Raw genomic sequence first — 12997 nt, forward strand, 5'->3', positions numbered from 1 at the left:
TATCTGTTAGAGAAGTGTTAGCTTATGGTCCATGTAGCAGATATAAAATCTGTTAATTCAGCCTAATTTCATTGGTTCAGTAAACAGCATGTGCTAATGAATTAAAAGCTCCAATACAGCCCAAGAAAACAACAAGAAGACTGAGAGTCAGACCAGTTGTTTCTGTCCAAAAAAATATACAATCTCAGACAACAGGCTGGCTGGTACTCATTTTTTTTGACTGCTAACTATGCTATTCGTCTCCTCCATTGCTCCTGGGAGTTACTAAAGCAAGAGTACTGCCTCATTCCACCTCCTTTCTCCAGTTCCTAATTTCAGCTGTATGACTTCTGCAATTTTCTGCAAAAGTTCAGCTGCTTAAAGTGTTCCTCATCTAGGTCTTTAACATTCTTGGGAACTAACTATGCAGCTATGCTGATTAGAAAAAGTTTAATTCCAGCAAATGCTGCTTTTCATCTTCTTTGTGCGCCTCTCAAACTTCTATTCAAGTCTCTCATCCAAGTGCCAATTAGTCCTTGAAGCACACAAAATCTGACCAGCAGTAGATAAAAGATAAACCCAGAACGACCTTATTGTTTTCCACAGGCAGCTTGCTCTTGGCATTAATGCTACAAATTTTTTGGTAGAGAAGTTACTGTTACGACAGCATTTTGCTTCAAAATGTCTGTTTGCAAGACAGTAAGAAAGCAGGTCTGAGGGTTATATGAAGTCCTATATGGAAAGCAACTTCGTGGCTAATTTACTTGGCATCTTGCTCTTAATTTTATTTGAACACACTTCTTCATCTTTAATAAAGTTTTTCTAAATGTTGTAATTGCATGAATGTTGTCACATTAGGTTGTTATAGCTCCAAATGTTTATTTCTTCTCCATTTGGGACTATGAATCTAATATACAGTAACGTGACTACTTAAGAGGAGCTATTACACTTTATGTCAACCCAGCTGCTATGCGAGTACATAAAATTTGCATAATAACAATCCTGATGTTAATTTTGATTTTAAAAACTGTTTGCCAGGAACTATTTCTCAACTTTTGGTATTTTAGCTAATTGAAACATTTTCTTGCCAAATAACCAAATATGCTAATGTTTACTGTTAATTAGATGAATTTTCATTGAATTCAGTTTATCAGAAGTGGGTGGTTCATATATACATTATTTAACTCCTCTAATTTTAAAACAGCAAAATGTATTTTTAATCTGCTCTGAAAACTTTTAATGGCAATTTTTCCACAGCTTCCCTAATTCTCTATACTAGTGCTTAAATACCCTTGCAGCTGAAAACTTCTATTCACGTGCAACCTTAAACTGCTGTACTTTCAAGTCCTCTGTGGTACAGACAAAATAATGGATGAGAAGAATGCTCTTTATCCCAGCATTCCAAATGAGCCTAAGATGCACAGGTGCTACACAGGGAAAGTTAAATAGGACACTATTCTTCACTCAATCATTTATTTCTCTACACCATCGTCCACCAAAGAGACGGCAGCAGAAACTCAGTGGAACTCTGCCACACTGTCACACCTTTCTTGGATGGCAGCTGACCACCTTCTTTCTCTTCTTGTGGACGACCAGAAAGCTGCCGACAAAAGCAGAACTCCAGTGAAATTCCACCTTCGTGGATAGTCTTTAGCAGAGGCCTCCCTGCTCACACAAGCAGCAGCTGACCCACAAGAGGTGGGCGCTGTGACCAGCCCCAGCGGTGGAGAGCCGGTGTGTGCGCTGGGCTTCCCAAGGATGGCCGGCCGCACGCAGCACTTAGAGAAGAGGCGATGGCTGGGCTGGAGAGGCCGACGCCTCGGTCCATCCAAAGGGTGGCCACATCCTATGTCCCTTTACCCAAAGCCCCGCACAACGCCAGGAGCCGCCTGTCCCGGCTCCGCGCGTGGATTTTCCTTCCCCGCAGGCAGCCTGCGGAGCCGGGCCGCCTCACCCAGGCAGGGCGCTCCCCGCACCGCTGCCAGGCCCGGCCCGGCCCACCGCCCCCGGCCAGGCGAGGCCGGGCCGCCGGATCCGGCCCCGCCGGTCCTCCCCGCCCCGCGGCGCTGCGCAGCTCCCGCCCTCGCCCCTCTCTCTTCCTCCGCCGGCGGCTGCGGCATCCCCGGGGCGGCGGGACCGGCGGCGAGCCGCCCCCCGAGCGCAGCGCGGCTGCTGCGATCTCCGCGGCGCCCGCTCCCTGTCCGAGGCCAGCGCGGTGAAGGCGGGGGCCGCCGGCCGGCCCAGCTCCCGCAGCGCAGCAGCGATGCCCGCTGCCCGCGCCGGGCCGCGCCGGGCCGCCCTGCGCCCGCAGCATCGCGGCGGCCCGTGCGCGATGAGCCGCCCACCCCTGGGCACCTTCTCCGCCCCGCTCGCCTCCTCCTCCCACGGAGCCACCCTCCTCCTCCGCCCCCTCTCCCTGCCAGCCTCCTCCCCGCCCTTCCCCGCGCTCCACGCCGGTGCTGGAGCCGCGCGTCACTCGGGCTCCAGCCCCGCCGCAGACATGGCGACACTGACCGCGGTCCAGCCGCTCACGCTGGACAGAGGTAAGCGCGGCTGCCGCCGCTCCCCGGCCGCGCCTCCCCGGCCGCCCTGCTCGGGGCCACCGCGGCGAGCGCCGGCTCTGCCCCCGCAGCCCCAGCGCGGCGGCAGCGCTCCGGCCCCGCAGTGCCCGGGGCCGGCTGTGGCAGCGGGGACGCGCCTCCCCGCGGGGCTCAGGTGGGCGGCGGGAGAAGGTCTGAAACGGAGGAGATAAAACTTTGTGCGGGCAGGGGCCGGGATGGGGCAGGTACCCAGCGCCGGCAGCGCAGCGCTGCCGCAGGCGCGGGACGCGGCTCCGCGGTCGGCGCTCCGCTCCGGAGGCGCTCCGCGGTGCGCTCCGCCGTCCCCGCCCTGCGGGGCTCCCCGTGGCCGCCCCCCGCCGCGGCTCGGCGCCGAGGCCCGTGTCGCCACCCCCGCAGGTGTTTCGGCGGGGGATGCTCGGTGGCGGGGCAGCGCCGTTCCGGCAGCGAGCCGAGAGCCCGAACCTCCCGGCGAGAGCGGCGTTTGCCGGCAAAATGCGGCTTTTTGGGGGCTTGCGCGGGGGTGTGCGGGAAGGGATTCGTGACTGCAACTTGTCCATTCGCACGCAGAAGAACGGTTCTGCGTATTCCCCTAGACAGCTTCTCGGTCCGGGTGGGGAGAGCGTTGGTGTTTGGGTAGCCTTGAGACTGTGTCGGTAACCTCATAGCGTAAGAGGGTGCTGAAATCTTGAAGTTTACAATTCAACTTTTGCCTCCAGGCTGTAAAAATTGAGCCTCTCTCCCTTGCAGTGCAGTTGTTCCCGTAACACGGTTCACCAGAAACCTCAATAGATTTCTCTGGGTTACTAGGGAGAGCAACTTTGCTCCTGTCGCTCCATCAGCTCCCAGTACGGCATTCTGAATTGTCGAGGTGTCCTTCTTCCTCACTTGCATGCAGAGGCTCCCGGTCTCTATAAATCTTGTACTCTTGAAAGCGTAATTGAGGCCAGTGCCTTGGTGTTTTAAATGTTTGGGCGTTTTTCCCAAAGGATTAAGTTGGGTTGTTGAAGTAAGATGGAGATTTTTTTTTTTCTGTGAATCCTATGCAAATGAAACACAAACTCAGTTTGAAAATTGTAAAGAAGGGCTAGGCACCTTTTCTAGAACCTAGCTGAGAACAAATCAGCCTACAAAGTACTCCAAATACAGTTTACTGGGCTTAGATTCCAGCATTAGTAGAAAGGGAGAAGCTAAAGTTATTTTTACTGAAATAGCAAAGTGTTAGCCTGCACTTTAAATTAAACTGCTCAGAAATCCACTGTGTAATCTACAGTTTCACCCTAATACTGTTTTCAGTAAGCAGGACAAATCTACTTTCTGGCAAAGGGTTGAACAGATGGCAATCCATTAGCAAACCTGACTTTTCAAAGGAAATATTACTATTTCAGAATTATACATCCTTTTCTGTAGAACTGTCCTTTAAAAATTCCATAATACACGAAATGCAAATTAGTCCTAATTTAAATATAAGCATCTGTTGTCTGTGTCCAGAATATGCCTAACCACTTGGCAGGCGTGCCAGTGTTACGGTCTCCCTGGTTGTCTGCCGTGGCTGGTATTAGTGTGAGTGAGAGAAAACATCACAGAATTATAGGATGTGGTGTGCAAAACAAAAACACAGAAATAGACTTAATAGAGGAAATAGACTTAAACAGTGCACCTGGCTTGCAAAAGGCCATTTCATCAGAGGGATACACTTCATCACTTGTAACATGCTGCTGCATCAACTGTAGAGAATGGGCTGAAGCAACGCCAGAAGCAGCTAGACCAAGCCAGTGCTTCCTAGACTGCTCTGTAGTCTTTCTTTCACAGTCATGGGAGAGGGAAAGTTGTACATAGTGAGATTTCATAGATTCTTGTTGTTTTGGTTAAAGCAGATGAGCCATGTTTACTGTCACTATGCCTTGCACTTCTCTGCTGTGGTCGAGGCATAGCCCTGAAAAGTCTTGTACCTTCATATCCATTTCACCATGTCCCACAGGGAGCTCAGCACAGCAGGAAAATAGGGGCCATTTCAGAAGAGGTGATATTGTTAGCTTTCTGTTTCTGGGGGAATTGCTGCTTGGTCTCTGTCCAGGAAGTGTTCTGCAATCCTCCTTGTTGTGGGCTATTGACATAGTAAAATATCATAAGGATATACATACATACATACATACATACATATATATATATATATATTAGAAATCTGAATTATGCTATGACATGGACAAAATATATTGACTGTATTCTAGTACATAGATGGGAGCTTTCTTAAAGCCTGATGTAAATGGCATTCAAAACCTGTATGGTACAATGAATTACCATTTAAAGGTGAAGGGCATGGTGTGTGTGAATGATTGAAAGCCAATTATATTCTGGAAGATTACTTCAGTCCAAAGCACAAGAATTAATTTCCTTAATTCCTATCATCATGTGCCTTTCTACCTGCACAAATGTGTGCAAGTTCCATTAGGGCTCTTTAATATGTAGAACAAGTTCACAAAATAATGGAAATTTTAATCACTGACAATTTAATCTCTAAGGCTTTTGCCTGACCTGTGCGTGGTTCTCTGTTGGGAGGAGGGGAAGAAATCAGCAACAGTTTCAGGAAGTAAACCTAAGGCACTGTAGCAAGGAGTGGTACCACTTAGGGGAAGCTGGCCCCAGCATTTGGGAGCTTTGGGAGAGGAAGGTGCCTGCTGGATATCTTCCAACAGCCAAGTGAGTTTTCTGTCTGAGAAAGTGCTCCCTTCCTGCCTTTGTTGCAAATATCTTACACCCTGAATCAATAGCATCCCATCAGTAATCTCTGGTGTCCATCAGAGCTAACTGGTGGAATTTTCCAGGCAGGTTCAAAGCTTAAACCTTCAAGATATAGGGAGCTATACTTTGTTTCAGGTTAAGGGAAAGCTACAGTAATGCCTTCAGTGAAATGACAAGAAAAAAAAAAAAAAAAAAACTTGGGATTTTTTTCTTATTATTTTGTATTAAAGGTTATGGATTTTTAAGTACATTCCCAGCTTAATTTACCTCCATTAAAAATCCCCAAAATGGTCACTTCAGCCCAAAAGAGAAATGTTTAAAAACACCTTTACAGTTACTTTCCACTTCTTTCACAGGTATGTTTTCAATAAGAGTTTTGTTGACACTGACAGCCCATTCTGGTTGCCGGTAGTTGGCATTTTCCAGTGTTTATTTGCATTGGCAAACCTCTCATCATATCTTACTGCCTTTGCCTCTCCTCTCAATGTCCTTTGTCTTCTACAGAGCCATTGCTTCACCCTACCCCATGACCAACAGTAGCTGCCTTTCCCTTTATTATCCAGAGCCCCAGGTCTCCCTCATACACTGCCTTCTGTTGCCTTGCTCTTCTCAAAGCCCTGGTGCAGTTAACTCCATTGCTCTGTGTGTTGCCCTTAATCTTTATTCATTTTCACTGGAAACCCAATTTCCTCCTCTAATCCTCAGTTCTTCTGCTGTCCGGTGACTCTCAGCACCTCTCCAGCCTGCATTGTCTCAAATGCTGCACACAGATCCAGCAGCAATGTTCTGCTTTTCTCCAAGGGCAGTGTCATCTCCCCCAACCTCCTTAAGGTTATATGAAGATATCCTGTGAGTTCCTGTGTGCTGCAGGTACACGTTCTAAGCAATGAGAAATTAAAGCAAGCCTGTTGTGGGTAGGATCACTTAGACTGTTTTAGCACAGTCTGATGAAAGCATTTTCTACAAGTACCATTACCCTCCTGGAAATATGTTAGAAGGGAATAGATAGATTTCTGTGCTTCACTTGGAGCACATTTAAGGAGTGGTCATATGGAGGCCTGTAAATTGAAGGAGGCATCTTTCTAGCTATGCATTATAGATGCTCCTCTCTATCTGAGCTTTTTTATTGGACTAAATATCTGACATATTTCTCATAAACCTTATCTTAATTCAAATTTTGCTTGTATTCTTCCTTGCAAGATGAAAATCTGCTTCAAAAGAAAACTGACCATGTATTTTCTCAAGCTGCTGCAAAATTTCTGTCCCAGTTCCTCTGAATAGGATAGTGAAAATGGCAGCTTTAAAAGGGCACATTCTTGTTTTTGAAGATACACAATTAGCCTATACAAAGACCACTTCCTGATCAAGAACAAGGGAATATCTTTCTATATGAAGAGGGACTTTCAACTGCCTTTTGTTAATAATCCATACCCTACCATGTTTTTCCCTTTATAGTTGCTGTTCATGTCACTGATGGTTTCACTTCTTTATGTGACTGAGGGTAAAAGAAGAAATTTGAATGGACTGAATATGCAGTGCTGATACTTTAATCGCTGTGAAGTTTCACAACAAGGTCATAGCTATTGGCTATTGACAAACAAATTTCTTTTGATTTCAAATACATCCTTGGAAATTGAAAGATTTCTTGCTGTTTGGCTGGAATGCATAACTGAGTTCTGTTGTTTTTTACCAATTCAAGCAATTATTTTTCCAGTGGAGTGGGTGTCCCAAAACTTCCTGAAAATCGATTATAAAGCAGCATGTTCAGTGACAATAAATAAGAATATCAATGGGCTTGGAAATAGCCATTAGCTGTTAGACAAACTTCAGATGTGGTAGTAGATGGTATCTCACCATTAATATACATGGGTACTTGCTAGAGTACTCCTTTTCTCTTCATCTCCTCTTGTTATTTTTCTTCTCACTACATCTACATAGCCTACATAATTGGGGATTTTTTTCCCCATCTGTCCCTATATATATGTATAAAACAGAAATGGTATTGAACATAAGTTGCTTTAGATTGTGCACATATTATTATAATGTATATTATCTTGGGAAAAAAATAAAACATACTCATCAGGAAGAGAAAATCAGATTCATAAAGTGTGAAATACAGTCCTTGACAGGGGAGCAGCATAAAGCCAGATCTCTTTTGCACAGGGTGAAGCCCTGTGGAGCAGTGCTAAGTGATGTGCTGTTCCCTGCCTGACTGCCTGTCTGTCATGGGGATGTCTTCTCTTGCTCTTCAGCCTAGCATGCTAAAATTTAAAAATCTTTCTGCAAGTGCCACACAATTCAAGTCTAACATTTCTCTTCTTGATGTGCCAGCTGAGGACACACAGATAACCAAATTCATTCTTCCAAGAAAAGAAAAAGTCTATTGTTTGTAGGGACAGAAAAATAAGTGACAATTCTAGTTTCAGGCCAAAATGTTTGTGGTTTTTTACATCAGTATGTTGCAATTTATTAGATTTTTTTTTTTAAATGCTTTTTTCTGAAAGGATGGATTAAGGTAAGTGGATTGAGACAGTGGTTTGTGGGTGTTGACTGGGGCGCTTTATGAAGATGTGTGCAGTTGAAGCATTGGTTAGTTCAGTGTGTAGTTCAGCTGTGCCACCTGGAACTCTAGAGCTGGAGTGGAAGCAAATACCCTCTGTCATGTCATGGAAGCAAATAGATGTGTGATGTTCATGAGTAGTGTAAAAAACCATGGGTTTAAAATTTAATACACATGTCCAGTTTAAATGTCTCTGTAGAGTCCTCACCTGAAGAGGTGCTGGGGCACATGGCAGCTCTGTGCAAGGTGGGATATGCCTGAGACAGCTGGACACCCATAGGAACACATCTTTTAGGTTTGGCTTCCCCTTGTAGGTAGGGCCTTGCCCTTCAGCCCAGAGTGATGCATGGTGACATGGAAATTGGGAGCTGCACCTGTATGCAGACAGATGGAAACATCTACAAAACTCATGGCAGCTTTTAAGTCACCTTTGTGAAGTGTATAGGGGGAAAACCCTAAATTCTCAGTTGCATTTCCTTCAGAAACATGTAACTAATAAGAAGGCAGAATATGCAGAAGATGGATGTGCTGTCAGGACAGATTTGTGAGGCACCTTCGAAATCGATGGCAGTGCAGGGACCTTGAATTCTTCCTGCTCTCCCTGGATGAAAATGTTCTTTAGACATGGTAGCAGTGAATGAATCATTTTAGTCTATCTGAATTTGTCCTCCATAGAGGAAAACAGTATGATGAACTTGTGTGTATCCTGCTTTTGCCCCCTCTAAGAGCACCTGCTATTATGACAAGAGCCTGCACGGTTGCAGGATTCACCATTTGCAACATGTAGCAAGAGTATTAGTGATTAGAAGGCATGAGGGATACTATTTTCTATGATGTAAATGTGTACTGTCTATTTACAGATAATGTTGGAAATGAAGAATTTATTTTCTAAATAGCATCCCTATGCTAGGTCATACATATTTCAGTTTCACAGTGATGTCTGAGAGACATTTGCATAACTTCAGAAAATATATTAATCTTTTGTAATTGTAAATAAACAATTTTCTTAATTCCATCCTATTGCTTGAGTTGAACTTCTGATGATGTTACCAGAAGGAAAGTTTTTTGAAAAATGTAGTAAGTGAAGTCATCAGCTTTTTGCAGAGGATTATTTGTCCTTTGAGTTCACACATATATACCCATTTCTCCTTAACATAGATGACCCTCATGCAAGTGCAAAAATATAAGTAGAATTTTTTTTGTCTGACCTGTGTTATTTGAATAAATAATACTGTTCTTGAAGATAATGCAATAGAATTTGAAATATGAATTAAGTAAAGCTAATAATTCCAGTTACTCGTTAGAAGCGCAAATAATGAAAAGGAAGGATTTAGGAGGAGACCAAGCTAAGTCAGATAGTGTTTTGAAGCACATAACTCTGAATCTGTTAGTCTGAAGGCAGACTCACAAAACATTTGTTTTACATGATGCATTTTTGACATTTTTCAAAGTAATATTTACTAATGTGCTGTGAACTGTACATGTATGTATAAATCCAGGCATTTTCAAAGTTAATCTCAGTCAGCTTAATCTTCTTTTGAGACATTTACTGAAGAGCCAGCCTCTGAATGAGAAACATTCAACTGTTAATTCTCTATTCAGATGAGAAGATTTGATTCATATTTTTTACATATACACACATTTACATTTAATAAAAATATTTCCCTGAGTATATAAACCACAAGCTTGGCTCTTAGAGATGTTAAATAAAGAGGGAGATGTATGTACATATTTGAGAACTTGTTTTACCAGGGTCCAAAAGGGAGTGGTTAAATAAATGTAAAATTTCTCAAATGCAGCTTAGCTAAGCTACCAGGAAATGCACATGGCTTCTCATATTGTATTGTTGCCCCACTGCTACTTTACTAATAATTATAAGAAAAAAGATATTAAAACATCTTGATTAGAAAACAGAAATAAAAAAAAACCTTGATTGGAATACCATATCTTAAGAAGAGATCAGAGGATGACTTTTCTTTATTTTTTAGAAGATGGATCAATGAAGTATCCATGAATACACACAGCATCAAAGCATTGATTTTGTTTCCGTTCAAACAGGGATAATTACAGAAGAAAGAGTTTTGCAGAAAATAGGCTCTTAATTTATTTCTCCTGAACCAAGTTACATTTTATTGGTTCTTTTCGATAAAAGCCCATGTTTAATCACTAATTCTTCACATCCAGTAACTCTTTTATTTTCTATTTCAAGCATGACTTCTGAAAAAGTAAATCTCCTAGACCTTAAGGAATCAATTCCTCTACAATCAGTTAAGCATTGGGGAAGAATGTACTTGAAACAGATTAGGTGGATAACTGTGGCCATCAGCAGCAGTCCTAGCCCTCAGAAATGGATATATCATCATCTCTTCACTTTTCACTAGACTTGGCAGCTGTGTTTTTTTGTGAAACAGTACTTACTGAATCAGCACAGTAGCAAAAAGATAGTGTAGCTGTTCTTTGTTACACAGAGACAGACCAGAGAAACTTGAGAGGGCGTGGTGGCTTTCAAATCTATGAAGCAGTCATTGGAAAAGTAGGTGGTTGTATGCCTGATCTCCTCTGTAGACTGACAGTCTTGTAATGTGATAGTAATAGCTGTGGAGTTCCTCTGCATCACCTTTTGCATCCTGCTGGTACAACTATGTGAAAGTGTGTGCCCCTCATGCCTTAGGTAGGCACCTTGGAAAATCAAGCTGCAACCTGAGAGGAGTTCTAGTACTCCTGTTTCAATTCTTGGGATCATTCAACATGTAGGACAGCAAAGGTGACAGTGAGCTCTCTGTTTCACACGGGTTTTCTGTTCCAAGGTTTTGTTTGTAACTTGCTGCAGCATTTCAACAGTCACAGCTTTCTTCGAAGATCATATTTGTTTCAAAGTTGAAAGCTAACAGTGTTTGGTTGTTGAAATCTGCCAGCAGCTAATCTGTACTGCCTCGTTTTGCAGGGATTTATTAACAAAGGATTTTATTTATATCACTTTCTTCTTGCTGTTGTTGGTTTTCACCTACACACTTTGAAAGAACAGGGTTTTTTTTCTTTCCTGAGAAATGACTAGAACGTAACCAAGTACCAGAGAGATTCTGTCTGCAAAAAGTAGTATTGTTAAATCCACAAAAATTTAAGACAGAATATTAACTCTCTTCTCATTACCTAAACCTGCAAATAAAGTGTCAAACGTGTGTGTAATTATTGTGTTGCACCCATTGTTTTGCAAAAATTACATCTTTTCACTGTTGTCTCATTAGACTCCCATATCATGTAGAAAAATAGAAGATAAAATTCTGATTCTAGACTTCAAGTGACAATTTGTATTGTCACTGTGTACACTTGCCAGTAGCCCACAGCCATCTTTCTCATCTTTCTGGTAATCACATGAAGAGATTTAAGGCTAAGATTAGCTGGAGAGATAAGAACTGAGGGGAGGCAGCGGGAGACTCTGGTAATGACATACAAGCAGGAAAAAAGTGAGAGTTACTGCTTTGGCTCAACACACAGTGCCTGTTGTGAAGCAGAATTAGCATCCCTAAGTTAACCCTACCTCCCTTTGTGAGACACCTGTTGGGTCCTTTTTTTTCTCCTCTTCCTGTCTTCTTCACTGCCAACAAAAATCTCTGTGATGCAGACTAAAAACACACGCTGGAAGTAGCTGTGTGGGAAAGGCATGAGGTTGCCCATATGGCCAATAGTTTTGTTTCGTGATGCTCACATAGTGTGTATAAATACTTGATTTTGCTTAGGCAGGCGAGCAAGAGAATGGATTTTAGCTAAGAGAAAAGTGTGTTGTTTTTCTCTATTTTGCTGTTTTCAGGCTAGCTTATTCCTTGTAATAATTTGTTTTCTGCTTCTAGCTTAGTCAAATTTTCAATTCCTTCACTGATTTGAATTTTTGTCCTGTATATATTTGAAGTTTAAAAGACAAAAGTAAATATTATGTCCAAGTCCTCAGGTTATGTTAATGTATCAACCCTTTATTTTTCTTTTAATCTGGGATCAGAACCTCCAAAGTGATTACATTTGCCATTCCAGTGAAGTGTCCAGAGTGCTTTTGTTTAGTTTTTAAAGGAGTTTCATGCCAGCATTGTGTCTGTCAACGCAGAACTCATCCTACAAGATCAAGTGATGTGATCAAGAGACAGAGAGGCTGGTGAAGTTACCAAGGCTTTACTTTAGCTGATGTTTGTCACTGCAGAAGGCAGCAGGCCGTTTTCTTGCTTTCACATAGTTCAACTTGTAGGAAATTCATGAATTAAGGCCAGCGGTATTCACCGTACTGAAATTCTCAGCAAGTTACATCTTTCCTTCAAAGGATTTTTTTTTATTTCACAGTTTCAAGAAGTCAGACAGTACATCATTTCATATGTTCTATGTAGGTAAATAATGGCTTTTAACATCTGTGATCTCTATTTTTTAAGTCAATGCTTTCAGAAAGATTGAGAATTTAAATGATACAAAGCCAGAAACTACAGAATACCCTGCTTTCTGCAAGAAACAATAAATAATAAATGCTTGTATATTTCTTATATAAATAATACATACTTGTTTGAATACAAAATAAACTTTGAAAAAACTGTTGTCTTTTTGTACCATATTTGTAGCCAACTGTGCCTAGTCAAAAAGAAAGGATCCAAATCATGCCTTACCTATTGTATTCATTAGTGAGTGACTAACTATAAATCATAATTACGATCACAAAGAGCAAGTATGATGAAACCTTATAAAGTCAAAACTACATACAAAGGGAAGAAATTTTACCTTTTAAAAAGGAATTTTGCCTTCCTTTCCCTCTTCTCTACAGCTAATTTAGGGAAAAATACCAAGATTTTGTTATAAGTATTGCATTAGAAAATACCATGGTTTTCAGTGCTCTTCTGTTCTTTGCATTTTCAGCTTTATGTTTTGATTTTTTCTCTTAAAGGATAATTTGGTTTTTACAGCAATGCTATGTTCAGTGTCTTCTATACAAAGCAGTGAATGCTGTCAAATGTAAAGGGTTGTTGTAGCTGTAATTTATCTTTCTTACAGTTGGCAAAATCTTCTGGTGAAAATTTTCAAACTCATATTTATGCACCTCCTCATCGTGATTGCTTTAGAACTTGCAATGAAACTAATAATTTGGAAGAAGAAAAATTATATCAGTGTTTAAAAATTATTAGGATTT

The 12997-nt window shown here is 42.2% G+C and overlaps 1 protein-coding gene across 1 annotated transcript in view; it reads left to right on the forward strand.

Moving 5' to 3' along the window:
- Nucleotides 1–2205: 2205 nt before the first annotated feature.
- LIN7A (lin-7 homolog A, crumbs cell polarity complex component) overlaps nt 2206–12997 on the forward strand; it is a 45771-nt gene continuing 34979 nt past the window's right edge. Inside the window, exon 1 of the mRNA XM_056515384.1 lies at nt 2206–2522. Within this exon, the coding sequence (XP_056371359.1) occupies nt 2243–2522 (280 nt within the window). The 5' untranslated portion in view covers nt 2206–2242. The remainder of the gene's footprint in view (nt 2523–12997) is intronic.

This window comes from Oenanthe melanoleuca, chromosome 1A (genome assembly GCF_029582105.1).
Source record: "Oenanthe melanoleuca isolate GR-GAL-2019-014 chromosome 1A, OMel1.0, whole genome shotgun sequence".
NCBI lineage: Eukaryota > Metazoa > Chordata > Aves > Passeriformes > Muscicapidae > Oenanthe > Oenanthe melanoleuca.